The 15,195-nt window shown below is 36.5% G+C and overlaps 1 protein-coding gene across 9 annotated transcripts in view; it reads left to right on the plus strand.

Annotated features, from left to right (window-relative positions):
• ADAMTS19 (ADAM metallopeptidase with thrombospondin type 1 motif 19) overlaps positions 1–15,195 on the plus strand; it is a 169,134-nt gene that overhangs the window by 18,438 nt on the left and 135,501 nt on the right. For 4 of the 9 annotated variants that reach the window (XM_083817299.1, XM_083817298.1, XM_083817305.1 and 1 more), the window contains one exon: positions 14,640–14,805. In XM_083817299.1, the coding sequence (XP_083673425.1) occupies positions 14,640–14,805 (166 nt within the window). The other 5 variants (XM_083817302.1, XM_083817306.1, XM_083817300.1 and 2 more) reach the window with 5 other exon arrangements.

The raw sequence follows: 15,195 nt of genomic DNA on the forward strand, positions 1-15,195 counted from the left end.
AATTTGAGTTATGGTTCACTAGTGATTTTGCAATTTTTTATGTATGTTTAAACTATGCTATGCCTTCTAGGTGCAAGACTTAAAAGGGTTTGGGATGAGTTCTGAGTTTTAAAGCATTGAGCCTCTTCCAGTGTTTTGACACAACTAATTTGACTAAAGCAAACTGCAATTCAACTGTACTTCTGGGTAATTGCTGCCAAAAAAAAAAGAGCGTACAGCGGAGTCCATTTACAATGTGCTGTTGAAGCAATAAATCTGTGAAAAGAATAACATGTGTTTAATTTCAGTAAACCTCTTCTTAATTTTTTTTTTTTTTTAGGAATGTTTTGAGGCTTATGGTCTTGTGTAGAACCTGATGGCACATTACTTAGGAGAAACTTAATTTTCACCACTGTAGCTAGTAACATGTATTGAATGCTTTACAACACAGGAAAAGAAAGTAGTATTAAAGACTAACAGACAAAACTAGCTATACCTAGGAAATTTGGGGGGGGGGGGGGGCGTAAAAAAGGGTACTTCTGAAAAAAATAGAATGTTAGATGTAACGACCTTAAAACAACAAATGCAAAATAATAAATGGTATGAATCTTGTTATGATAATCCTGTATTGATCCTGATGATCCTATATTTGCCCATTGTTCTGTGCCTTCCCACTTATCGGAGACTTAATTTTCCATGTGAAGCTGGGCGCCTTTGGTTTAAATTAGTATGAATGTTAAGTCCTACTCTCACAAATTTAGCTGGCAGGGCAAGAGATGAGATTCCAATAGATGTTGTTTGTTTTTCAGTGTGACTTGTGTTCATATGGATATGAGCAGAAGGTAATGTTTTAGATCATAAAGAACTTTTTTTTTTTTTTATTTTATTTAGTGTTTTCCAAAGGAGGATGGGGGTGGGGTGGGGTGAGGTGAGGTGAGGTGAGTAAAGGTTTGCTGGAAGCTCCTGGCCAATCCTAGTCAGGAGGAACCTTATTTTGAACTGGAGAAAATAATTGTAGGCAGCACTTGTGGATTTGACCATGCTGTAGCAGTAAATTCTGAGCTAGCAGGCACAGGAGAATTACACAGACTAAAGGCAGGTGTAGATAGCTTCCAGTGTGACTTATTACATTTACAGATTTCCTCTAGTATCCTAATGACTTAGCTGGCAGTGACAGGAGGAGGAAACGATTGTGTATTTGCTGATTGCAGGATCATTATGAGCTATCAAGCATGATGTGGGTATGAAAGAAACCTCTAATTGGTCAAATTTCACACAGCTATGGTAAAATGAGAGCTTCAGTATGTCTTGCTGATGTTCAGAGAGAAGAGTTCAGTGGTGGCTACAAAGATAATTATAGTAGTAAAGCCTGTTTCATCAAGCAATGATCAAAAGTGAGTGTGTTTATCTTCACATAGCAGAAACTGCGATAGAGTATGATTGCTTTTTATAAAAACAATAGAGTGAATATCAAGGAGCTGGAAAGCTGGCCAAGAGGTAAAACAATGCAGACTCATGAGCAGATGGGTCTAAAATAATGGCTGTGAATAAACTCAGGTTAAAAAACTGCAAAGATTTCCAACTATTAGAAGAGAAAAAATTGAACCAATTTTCAAATAAGAATCAGCAGCAGTTATACTGAAACTACTTTAATTAACAATAAGAACAAGGAAATACATTTAAAAGGAATTTAGGCTGGTAAAGGGTCTGTATTACCAAGGTAATTGTGAGAAAGTCTGTATTTTACAAACTCTTGAATGCATAGGGGGATGGACTTGATCTGCAGAGCTACCACATGTAAAATACAAAGGGAATTTGTACTCTCACTACTATTTCTCATGCTTTACGGACTTTCCCAACACTTCCTGTCTTTGCAGTGAGAATTAAGGTAGTATAATGAGAATTATAAAATGCATGCTGTGCTTGACGTAGGAAATAGGATTTGATTTATCAAGATGAGTTTAGCTGAATCTGGCTATGATATTGAAGTTAAATTTGTAAGCAAACCTGCAATTTCATGAGTGATATATAATTCTCTTTGTTTGCTTCCCTGGTTACAAGAAAAATACTAACTGGCCTTTTATGACTTGGAGATGTTAATAAAACATCTCAAAATCCACTGTTCTGGGTCAGTCACTAGAGGCATCAGCCAAGCATTCTCTCTTCTGGGTTTTCCTTCCGGATGTTGTAATTTGCTCAGAAAAATATGCACAGCATGTTTTAATACCAAGTGATCCACTCAGCACTGGTGGAGTCCAGACAATTCAGTTGGTAGCCAGTGGTCTTTTCCTGCTGGGTTTTCCTGCTTTTTCCAGAATGCATTTTAGTGCATTTTCCTGTATCACAGGTGGTGCTTAAATAGTTTTTTGGTTCCTTATAGCCACAGCTTAATCAATCAGAACCTGGGCAAGAGCTTCCTGGGGGGAAAAATGGGAGGGGGGGGGTGCAACATAATTTCAGTTTTTGACGATTGGTTTAGGAGTTTTACTGAATTCTTCTGGAGATCAAAGGGCAAGTATACGGTAATCAAAATATGTTGACTTTCCTGGAGATAGTGACATGAGCTAAACAGATGGACTCCATGAGTTGTTGTGTCTACAATCAGGTGATATTTCTAATAATGTGAAATATCAGGTTGATTGATTTAAGCTGGTTTGTGAAGAGGTAGTCACGTGAAACTGATGCCCAGCATATAACACTGCACAGAAAATTGTGGCACTTAGAGGGACTTGTGTCAGGCTCCTGTGTTTCACTGCTGATTGCAGTGAGTGGACACCTGATTTTAAAACACCACAAACAGTTTAGGAACCACACGTTCTGCTTTTGCCAAAAAAATGCAGTTAAAATAGAGAGATCAGAATTTATAATTTTTCTCTATTTTATTTGCAATTTCATTGCAATTGTGCAGTGAATGCCTATTTACTAGCACTTGGGCTGGGTCAGTCCCAGGTTATTTATATAGACTGGGAGAAGGACTTGGGGGTTCTGCTGGATGAGAAGCTGGACATGAGCCAGCAGTACGCACTTGCAGCCCAGGCTAACTGCATCTTGGGCTGCATCAGAAAACGGATGGCCAGCAGGGAGATGGAGGTGATTGTCCACCTCTACTCTGCTCTTGTGAGGCCCCACCTGGAATACTGCGTGCAGGCCTGGGGACCCCAGCACCAGAAGGATGTGGAGCTCTTGGAACGGGTTCAGAGGAGGGCCACCAAGATGATCAGAGGGCTGGAGCACCTCTCCTATGCAGAAAGGTTGAGGGAACTGGGCTTGTTTAGTTTGGAGAAGAGAAGGCTTCGGGGAGACCTCACTGCGGCCTTCCAGTACTTGAAGGGAGTGTGTAAACAGGAGGGGAAATGCCTGTTTCATGTGTTGATAGTGATAGGACAAGGGGGAATGGTTTTAAACTAAGACGGGGGAGATTTAGATTGGAAATTAAGAGGAAGTTTTTAATTCAGAGGGTGGTGAGGCACTGGAACAGGTTGCCCAGAGAGGTTGTGGATGTCCCATCCCTGGAGGCATTCAAGGCCAGGCTGGATGCAGCTCTGGGGAGCTTGCTCTAGTGGTTGGCAACCCTGTCCAGAGCAGGGGGGTTGAAACTAGATGATCTTTAAGGTCCTTTTCAACGTAGGCTATTCTATGATTCTATGATTACTAGAGAGTTGTGTAGTGAATGCTGCTGAGTAATAATTTGATTGTTCTGCATTTATGTGAATTTTTCAGAGAATAAGGAGTGTGTGTTTCTGTCTATGTGTAGTCATTTTTAAACCCTATAAAATGGCAAGAGAATCAAGGGTTGTAACTACTTTAGAATTTTAAGGTTACTCTTCAGAAATTTCTGTGCTGGAAAATGGGGAATTCTTACTTGCTCTAAAATTTGTCTTTAGCAAAAAAAGGGCTTGTGTACCAATTCACAACACATCCCCTTATCTTGATTAAAAAAAATATTAAACATGCATCATATAGGGTAAAGCCCATTTTGAAGAAAGTCCATGAATATGATATTATTACTACACATTTATTACAACAGTCATGTATTCTATCATGGGGAATATTTCAGCTTTTCATCTTTAGGATGAACTTTTGTGGATTTAGAAAACTTCATGCAAAAGAAGAAAGCAAAAATGGTGAGAACCTTTATGGTAAACCCAGATACCATAGAACATACGATAAAAGTGACAGTGCTGAACCAAAAACAAACAAACAAATAAAAAAAAAAACAACAACAACAAAAAAAACCACAACAAAAACAAATGTGTTAAAGATGGATAAGTAGATTATAAGGATTATATATACTCCAGTGATACAGGTAGTTTTTTGACATACACCTGTGTTGATACATGTGCCTTTACTGCTTTTTCTTTCTTTACTTTAAAGCCAGAATTAATTGAAATGCATTATAACTTAGTAGTATTATGGAGAAGTTTGCCTGTTAACATTGAAGAGCTGGCTTGAAATGCTTGGAAAATCAGTTTGGATTATCTACACTTATGTTAATTTTACAGTATCTGTTTTTGGTGTTTCACTAATAGACAAAAAAACACACCAAAAAAAAAACAACACACCTTAGCATAGGTGTGCAAGATACATCCTTTAGCTTTAAGGACGTTGTACTGCAGCTGTGCAGACTGGTTACAGCCTAAGGTTAATTTTCTCAGATGTGAGATAGAAATTTCCCAACACACTCTACAAAAATCCCAAATTTTGAGCCTTTATCCTGGAGGTCTGAGTACTTATCTGCACACTCTGATCTGAGAGGTCTATTTTCTAATCTCAGATTTTACAATGTTTTGGGGGGAAAAGTAATGTGAACTGCTTATTCCACAAATTAGTGCTATTTGGGACTAGTTGTGAGAGTAGGTTTTTTGCATAGCTGTGCGATTCTCACAGACTACAGATTGTCACTGGCTTCCCTGCTGAAATTTAGATGCCTTTTCTTAGCTTAGCTGCATATTAGCAAAATGCCATTAGAATCCAAGTCTTTTAAGAAGATAGGTTGCATGTCACTGAGAACTGAATAACTAAGATTCAGAACTCGAAACTAATGGGAAGCCTTAAGGCATTGAATCTGGTGCATGGTTATGAAGCAGTATGTTCCTGCTGAGATATTCTAATCACAAAGTAAGTTTGCTACTTCTCTACTGCTCTTCAGCAAGTAGAAAGCTAAAAGGTATAGAGTCTTGTACAGGTCTAATAAAAAGTTTTCCTTTCTTCTGACAGGAAGAGGTTCATCATCCTCATCCAAAATGATAAGATGCATTTAGTTTTCACATTAAAAACTGTTATCTGAAGTAAAGCTTTTAAAGGAAAGTAATGTAGCATTCCTGTTGCAGAGCTAGAAAAAATAAAAAATCATAGAATTTCACTTTGGGCAAAAGTCAATGTTGCTGTTGGAACTTTATTTTGACAGTGCTACAGTATTTGGTATCCTGGATTATTTTTATTTTTATTTTTATTTTTATTTTTATTTTTATTTTTATTTTTATTTTTATTTTTATTTTTATTTTTATTTTTATTTTTATTTTTATTTTTATTTTTATTTTTATTTTATTTTTTGTTATGGCTTAACAGCACATACAATACAGTATACATGTGTTTCTGGTGTTGCTGATTTAACCTTGAGTTGGAACTTTTCATGTATAAGCACAGTTCAGAAAGAAAAGGGAAAAGTTAGATAGAATCAATAGATTGCCAAAGCATTTTTTACGGAAAAGGAAAGGGAAATGAAAAATTAATTCTGCCTGTATCTTGGTACAATTCACCTTATATAATCTGTCATGTCTTGGAATTTTATTACTGAATATTCCCTAGTAATCTTCAGAGTGTACAGCTATATGAACTGATTTTGAAGATCAAATGATATTTCTTGCATTTCCAGATGGGTTTTGTAAATGTGAGATGTATTATGTATGTGACCATTAAAAAATATTCTGAAGATACTAAAAAAAAGTCACAGGAGTGGCTACTATATAGTGGATATTCATTGTTAACATCATTTTAGAGAACATCTGATAAAACTACAGGTGACATAATTTGCATCCTCCAATATCTGTTGTCTTATAATGATAGCTGAAGAATTAGGGAATTCTACATAGCACAGAGGCAAGATACCATCAAGTAGCTGAATGACAGTACCTTGTGTAAAGAAATCAGTTTTTTTGTGCTTCACATCACCTGCAAGAAATATGGGCAGTCCAGTAGGCTATAAGGGAAGAGGCACACTTTGGCTGTGGAGGTAGGGCAGCAAAGTATTGCTGGTGGAAGCATAGGAGATCCTAGGGGTAGATGTTTTGTTTTGAGGAGGTGTGATGTGGTGTATGTTGATAAAGAAAGGTGTTTGTCGGGTGGGAGAGCAGACTCCAGATGTACAAAGGGATTTCAGACTGCAAGATACAAGTTATTTTTTAGTGTAATGGGGAAACTGTCACTGTATCAAAGCAGACTGTTTTAAGGTCCCACTGAACATCTGAAAAACCTGAATAAAAAACAACAGGTATTTCATATCCCTGTCAGTTTCATAGTTGTGACCATATATCATACTGCCTCAAATGCCTGGTTTCCAAGGTATGTTACAGTTGTCACAACTATCAAGTGATGTTTAAGAAACTATTAAGTTCAATGAATTGCAAGATCACTATTAAATATTTGACAGCATTGACTCATTTCCAAAGCTACAAATCTGTTAGTTTCTTCAAGTTCTGGTTCACTTAAGGACAGCAGTGGGCTTGACTAACTATGTCTGTAAGCACTTGCAATGCAAGGATCACAAGAAAAGCATTTGTATGGATGTGTTACTCATTATAAGGTGGGGGAAAGGATACTTTCTAAAATAAATGTCAAAATAAAGTGGGTTCTGTAAGTCATTGAAAGTTAAATGACCTTCAGTAGTTAAGGATCTTAGTAGATCATTTTGCAGCTTTTTCTTAGTGTAATTTTTACTAATGTTCTTGATTTGTTTTTGAGATCTTATTTACTGTGGTTGGAAGAAGAAAGCTAACTAGTTTTCCTTTATTATCTAGTCATCCTTCCTCATACTCAAGAACTTGAATCCTTCATGTGTGGCAAATGAGTCTTTAATAGTACTTTTGTACTTGTAATCTTGGAAATGAACACATGTGAGGATGAGGAATTGATCTGTTTTTTTCTACTCCACCTAAAGTTTATGCGTACTGAAAAGCTACTGGAACTAGTAGCTACTGGAGTTTGTGGAGGCTATGAGTGCATAACAGACGTTTGCTCTGTTCTTATATTCTTTCTTGTTATCTACTGTTCTGCATTGTCAGAGAGATGATACTTTACAGTATGGACCTTTATTCTGGCCTAGTCCAGTGGTTCATATGTGCTTAATATAGATGTTCTTAATATCGTCAGTCAGCAATTTTTTCAGTGGTGTAAGTGATCAGCCAGCCTGGCAAAGTAGGGTAAGAACAGCTTTGCTAGATGAAAGATTTCCCAGAGAAATGGGATATCAAGATTTGAGAAGGGAAATTCTGAGAAATGATGCACTTTATGTATTTTTGTTGAAAGATAGCCCTGTAAAAAAAGTCTTGTAATATTTGAAAATATTTCAATTGTTGTCTTCAGACAGTAAAGAAAGGGACAAGTGCTAAAATCTACTTTAGATATTTACATTCAGTAAAGCTAACACCTGAAATATAACGTGACAGATCTCAAATGAGTTACAAAATAATTTATTGCACTTGCACAGCCTTACTAAAACATTTTTATTGTGGACGTAGTCAATGACTGTTTGTAGTTACTTCTTAACTGGACTGTACTTTGTTTGGATATCATCCTGCATTGTGAGGACAGTTTAAAAATCATTGCAAATATTAGAATACTGTGAATTTAAGGCAGCACTTGTACTGAATACAAAAGTAATTTCTAATAGTGTGTTTACAGAGGGAGACTTAGGTCTAAAAAAGGAAATATTTTATTTCTGGCTCAGAAACATGAAATTTGGAATCTGGCGGAAATGCCAAACATCTTAGGGTTTGGCTGGCAGTGAATTAATGGGGAAATGGAAGGTTTAGGGGGAACAACCACAAACTCTGTCTGGGCGGACCTGGCATCTATAGTTTCTTTATCCATTGGTCTCCTTTACTTCATTTTCTTTTCAACAAATGAGATTCTGTTAGATTGGTGGCATTTCTGAGAGCAATTTACACTTCACTCTCCACTTTCTGCTTGAGAGATTCTTGCTCAGCAAAGTTATGTGAATAATAGCACCCATTGAAATGGGGGTGCTAACCCATCTCAATTTTGCATGCTTCACTATTCCACAACTTCATTCATACCTATCAGAAATGAAGAAATTATTTCACATGTGCAGTATCAGCTTGTGTCGATAAAAGTAGTCATCATCTTAAATATAATGAGAATGGAATCCTGCAGGGAGTGATTTTACCAAAGATTCAGGGTAATGTCTACTTAAAGTCCTCTGCTTGCTGTCTTATTTGCAAGAGTTAAAAAAAAAAATATGAAAAAGATTATTTCTACAGATCTTAAATTTTGGGGCCAGTACTGAAGGCACGCTTTGATCTTAATAGTGTCTGCATAACAGTCTGACTGTTTTCCCTCTATCAGGGCTATAAGTTATGACATTATGCATAAGTATATATACTTACATAGTGCCCAATCCTAGCACTAAAAGGACAGAAAGGGTTGGTTTAAGTCTCAGTTCAGCACTGAAAGCCTGTCAATAGAGATAATGCTGCCCCTCCCCCTGGTCTTACTGCTCCTAATTCTGTGCAGCAGTTTGGAAGAAGCAGGTAAACAGAGAAGACGTCTAGGAAAAGTACAATGTGTATACTGTGCAAAGCCCGGAAATGCAGTTAATTGGAGACAGAAGTTGCTGGCACTTATGAATTGTTTCCTCAGCCTTCAGCAATGAAGGTACTTAAAGACAGAAAGCTGTAGCTTGTTTGAATAGCAAGAACATGCGAAGTGCTTACCCTGTTATTTGCAGTTTGAAAAGCTGTTTGAGCTTGCTCTGTTGTGTGCTTTACTGAGAGTTAGAGGCTTTTGTTTGTGCTGCGTTTCAGCTATAGTCAAGTCCTGGTAGCACTGTTGGAATCATGATACTGATACTAGTCTTGAGTTTTAAAATCACGGAGGAAAACCTCCTTCAGACAGGACACCAATATGTAAATTAAAGATTTTGCCTCAGTACTAAAATCTTAAATTCTGAGATATTTTCCTCAGAGTACAAAGCCTTAAATTACCACAGTGTGTTTTAAAATTGGCAAGTATTGAAATAGTAAGTAAGAATAATCTTTTCCAATGTACATTGAAGAAATTTTCATTTTTATACTATAGATGACATAAATTGAGTTCTGAGGAACTGATCCATCTCTCACATGAGTATTTGGGTGCTGATGGTTTCAATATTGAAGACTTTCTCCATCTGATATGAATGAATTTTTCCTCAGTCTTGCTCTGTTCCTTAGGCAGCATGGTAAGGCTGTGAAGTGCAGCTTTGAACAGTTGGTCTTTGCACATGACTTGCGTCTGCTTCACAAGACAGCAGAGAGTGAACTGCAGGGAAGATTTCTGTTGAGGTCATGACAAGGCAATGTTATGCCCACTTTTTATGGATACCTAGTTTGGGATGCTTGTGGAATCAATAAAGAGACAAAAAAAAAAAAAAAACAGGAAAGGTGTAACACAGTGGGAGTCTTATTTCATATGAGAATTAGGAAATTTTGAATCTACTGCTTGTTTTGAGGAACATACCATTATTAGATACATATGTGTAAATGCAAGCATACAGCTGATAGTAATAACCCGCAGGAGGTAGGCAGATACATAAGTCTGACTGCTTCATGCATTGTCAGTATGAGCAGTGTGGCAGGCTTATTTCAAGTCCTGTTCTGGTTCCATAGATTTTTTTTTTAATCATTATTTTAATGGCTGTACTGGGTGCAGGTACCCAGGTGCTGGCAACAGGGGGCTATCACCTCTGTGACAATGTATGTAAGAAGGAGTAAAACGTGTGAGGAGGGAAGGAAAAAATGTGAGAAACATCCATGAAGAGAGCAAGTCCAGAGAAGGAAGGGGAGGAGGAGGAGGTTCTCCAGGTACTGGAGCAGAGATCTCCCTGCTGCCCATGGAGAGGACCATGCTGGAGCAGATATCCAAACTGCTGCCTGTGGAGGTCCCTAGGCCACAACAGGTGGATGTGCCCAGAAGGAGACTGCAACCTCTGGAGAGCCCCTGCAGGAGCTCCTGAGGGTCTGCAGCCCATGGGGACAACCCACACTGAACCAGGGGTAAAGTCTGAGGAAGAGGGAGCAGCAGAGAGCATGCTGACCATACTCCTCATCCTCCCCTGCCCCACTTGGGGTGTGAAGGGGAGGTGGTGTTTTAATTAGTCTTCGTTTCTTACTATCCAAGGGAGAGAGAGCAGCTAGGTGGGTGTCTGGCAGGTGGCTAAGGTCAGCCCACCTGGGGAGTTTCTTGGAGAGTAAAGCATTTTCCTTTGATATGCCAAGCAACTCGGTTAAAAATTACTACTACTTAAGTGACTAATGCTAAATTGTAGACCACTGAGAACTCATCCTTCAGAGCCTGCAAACTGCTTTCTTTAAAAAAACATTCTGATGTTTCTGCCGTTTCTTTGAAGTCTGTCATGATGTCTTCATTTATTATTGCATTTCACTGAACCTCTGTGAAGAAAATACAACATGTTGGCAAGATGCTATTTCATAAATATTTTCTGGTATTTAAAGTCTTCTTTTTGACAGTATTATCTGTGCCCTAACTCTTCTTTGGGATGTTAAAATATCCTAGGATATTAAAATGGAAACCACTTAATCTCTGGGTGTAGTACATGTTCATGAATATTTTTCTGCTACCCCATTTTTTGTGATAGTGGTAGCAAAGAAAAAAAAATCTCTTTATCTTACTTTGCAGTTCTTAGGAAAGCATATTCATTTTTATTACTTTCCTTCACTGCTTAGTTGTGTAAATTCTGCAAGAAACATCATTGTATTCAAAATCTGAGTTGTTTCAACTTTGAGTGATAATAAGCTGCTACTCTGAATTGGTTTGCAAGGAAGGAATTAAAATGTAGGAATTAAAAAAGTTACTTGCTAATCAAGAAATTTCTTGGCTTATGCCCAGTATCTGATGACTATATGCATAGGTGGTCTTCACAGATTAATTTAAATTCTATGTTTGTGTATCTTTTCATGGCAATATAATTTTATTAGAAACGGTAATATTACTTCAGGTTTTCATAGGTACTTGACAGAAAGTCATATCCTTATGTATACTCCAAACAGGAAAAAATAATAGGCCGTAGTTTTAGAAAAGGAATGCTGGAAAGAAAAGGGTAGCATGAGTGTTATAACATAGATATTTGAAGTAATGTGCCAGAATAGTTTCTGTTATGATGTCTTTCACCAGTTGGAGTTGCCCAGAATATTCAGATTTTTTCTTTTTTCATCTCTGATCTGTGTGATCCAGTTGGATGTAATAAAATAACAGTTTCCTTACTTAAGAAATCTAACCCACGTACTGTTTTTGTGAGTATTGACATGTTTTAGATATCAACTCTTCTTATTTTAGATAAAAGCAAACATTTGGTCTTCTTTCAGGACTACTGTTTTCAATTGGCTTTTTGCATTGGTTTATTTTAAGAAAGTGAATAGTCTTGATATGTGAATGTATGTTGTAAAAAACTTTAACTTATGAGGGCAAATGTCCACTCTAAAATACATGTGGTGGATGTGTGTCCATTTCAGACTGTGCATACTTAGTTCCGTTTAATACTCTGCATGCTCATTTAATGAAGTCTGCCCTATAGTTTTAAGCTCTCACTATGTTGTGTAGATTGGTTAAGATGCAGGACAAGTACCCAGTTCATTCTTTCTTAGGAGATTTGAAGAATTTTTTGCCAAATGATGTTGTCCTGGGCATGAACTCCACTGAGATATATTTAAGTTTCATCTTACTCAGGTTAGAAACTTGAAAATGCAGACATAAATGAATGCAGTGGGAAAAAAAGTATATGATGTGTAATTTTTGCATGAGGTAAGTCCACCATCCTAGTAAGATTTTCAGTTGCAGCTACGAGCACTGTTAGCTATTCAGTTGATATTGGTGAAATGGATCAGTTCCTCAGAACTCACTTAACAAAAGCTACCTGGTGCTAGCCCAGTTGCACATTATTTCATGCATTTTTTAGTCTTTGCTTCATTATGCATTTTCATGACATAGGGGTTTTGCTATTTTGACTGAAGTCTGTATTTAGTCCTTGCATCCAATTGGCATCCGATATCTGAAAAAACTTTCAAAGTGTGGTGCTTGAATGCCTGGTTTTGCATTTCTCTACTTTCTGTGTTCAGATTTATAGTAGAAGATACTCTTAACTCCACTAGTAATGATCATGAAAAATTAGGAGCATGATTACAAGGATAGGGATTCAACTTCTCTTTATTACATGTGAAATTGTTCAAGAGGTGGAGAAATAGTGATGTGTTTTTGAAAGTAGTCACAATGATCACAAACATATTTGGTTACCCAGATTTATCTGACAACTACCTATTTGAATATATATAACTGAAGTTAGTTTTATTCAATAAACTTTACATCAGTTTTCAGTTCTTTAACTTATGGTCGAGGACACTGAGTATAATTTTCGGAGTTCTGTACTGATGGACTAATGTTCAGTTTATATAAGGAGCTGAAAACCAATGTAAAATGTCAGTGATCTCGACACAGCTTCTCAATATGTCTAGATGGCAATCCAAAGAACAGCATCTTAAAAGCTGTATTTTCATTTCACAGCAAAAGGAACGAAGACAGAAGAAATATGCTGGATGTCTTATGATTCAATCTTTGTTGAAGATTAGAGGGCTAAGGCCTTTTGTGTAGGTGCATGAGTCAAATATACGTATCTGTTCTAAATCCAGAATTTATCAGCATATTTCAAATCTTACCAGCATAAATAATGACTTAAACAAACAAACAAACAAAAGATGCCTGAGTAAAATTCAGGGTTAGACATAAAAATCAAAGGAAAGTGTTTTATGCATTTTACATATATTTGAGAATTATACTTTTAAATGATACTTCATTTAACTTTACTATTTATAATTAAATATTAGCTTAATTTAATTTTGATTAATTGTTACATCAGGGTAAACTTATAGAGGTAACATTATGCTCCACATAACAGAGGAGTGCCATCTGGTAGGTGTACAGAAAGTACCTGATAGTATGAACATAGCTGACCTTCTGCGTGACATCCAAAGCTCATGGTGAAGGTAAACTGAGGTAAAAAGTACATGCAAGAAGAAAACAAAACAAACAAACTCAGCTACTTTTAAGTTTCTGTACAATGTTAATGATGAACTTCCAACAGCTGTTCAGGATTCTACAGCTCGTTTGTCTGACTGAAAAATTAAATACATGTACTCACTTTTATTTAATGTGAAAGTGAAGAGAGATTTTTTGTTGTTGTTGTTGTTCTTGTGTTTGTTCTTAAAGTAAACACTGGTTTGAAGGAAGTCATACTTTGTAACACCTATAAAATTTCATTTTATTTTCTTGCTTTGATCAGAATTTCTTTTTGATTTATCTGTACGTCAGGCAGAATATCCAACGTGATAATGGTGTCTACATAATTCCAGACGAGACAAAATTATTTTCTATTTCTGTCTATTTGTACTACATGGAAATATACAGAAGAGTTCTTTGATTCTTTTAGCCAGATATACAGCGTTTTCCTTTTGTAGTAAAACTGTTTAATACATTTTTTGGTTTAGAGAATGATAAATTCCACTGTCAGTCTTGCTGATGACGTATTCAAGAGGAAAAAGAAAAGACAAGCACCAAGCATTAGTGACTCTGATAGGAACCTGTGTGTTTTGGGAGTTTAGTAGTTTAAGCTGAGTTAGAGTTGCATGGTATTTATATAAATAAGTTTTTGTTTGTTTGTTTATTTTAACTTTGACCAAACTCTTGTCATATTAGGTATGCATGTGGTATGTTGGATTTTTATGTATGTTTCTGTGCATAAACATGGCAGGGAAAAAAAAGCTAACCATTTAAATGGCAATAAACGTAAGATTTTCTGTTTTAGCTGATGGCAACCTGGGAGGGATTGCTGTCTGTTTGTTTATTTATTTATTTACTAACTTACTTAAGTTGAAAATGTGCAAAAGGAGTCATAAGTTTTTTCAAGCTTCATAATTGTTCAGGATGTGTTCTTACTGCCTAAATTATTCCTGCTTTTTCATTAAATATAATTATCAAAAAATTTGACAATACACTGAGTTATAGAGCTCATGTATAGACTTTTCTGTACATGTTGTACATATTTAAATGACCCCGTGGGTCTCCCAAAGCAAGCTTTTAACATTCCAGATCTTTTACTGAGCATCTGCTACTGGCATGTAGCCACCCACCCACACATTTTGTTGAAATAAATGAAATTTATTCCACTGAAGTAAAAGGACTTGTAAAATATGAAGGTAGTCACCTTGCTAGTAAGGTTACTAAAACAAAGGGTTTTCTTAAATGGCGCTTTTTTTTTGTGTGTGTTTGTGTTTTTGGGGTGCGTGTGTGTTTTTTTTCCTTCTTCTGCAGAACTGTGTGCACAATTATATAGTTTATTTAATTCTTATCTTACGTGTTCCTTTTGTTTTCCTTTGCAGATGGGGTTTATACAGATTAATGAGGACTTCATATTTATTGAGCCACTCAATCGCACTTTGGCTGTGACAGGTCATGCACACAGGGTGTACAGACGAAAAAGGTCCATAGAGGAGAAAATAACTGAAAAGCCAGCTTCTCAGAATCAGTACTGTGGTGTTGTTACAGGTAATATACAAATCTCACTGAACAGACTTAATGTAGTGGACATATTTTTAAGATATGTAGGTAATAGTTAAAGGCAACAAAACCAACAAAAGCATATCTGATTATTCCTGTAGTAGTAACTTATGGTGAACTTCAGGATGGCATGCTAAGGATGAAGTTTCACCTGTCAGAAGAGGGAACTGTCAGTTGAAGAATCACACTCCTTCTTAAATGACCAATTGTATTTGAAAGTAGAAACATTTTGGCCATTTTTAATTTCAGTTACAACCTATTTCTTTGTCCTCTCTATTGTCTTGGTAGTTGCTGGTTTGCTTGCTATGTGCAGTGCTTGTACTCAATTTTCAATTTTAAAACATGAGCAAAGTTCATTCCAGTTTCAGTTGTTAATGT

This window comes from Anser anser (genome assembly GCF_964211835.1).
Source record: "Anser anser genome assembly, chromosome: Z".
NCBI classification, from domain to species: Eukaryota; Metazoa; Chordata; class Aves; order Anseriformes; family Anatidae; genus Anser; species Anser anser.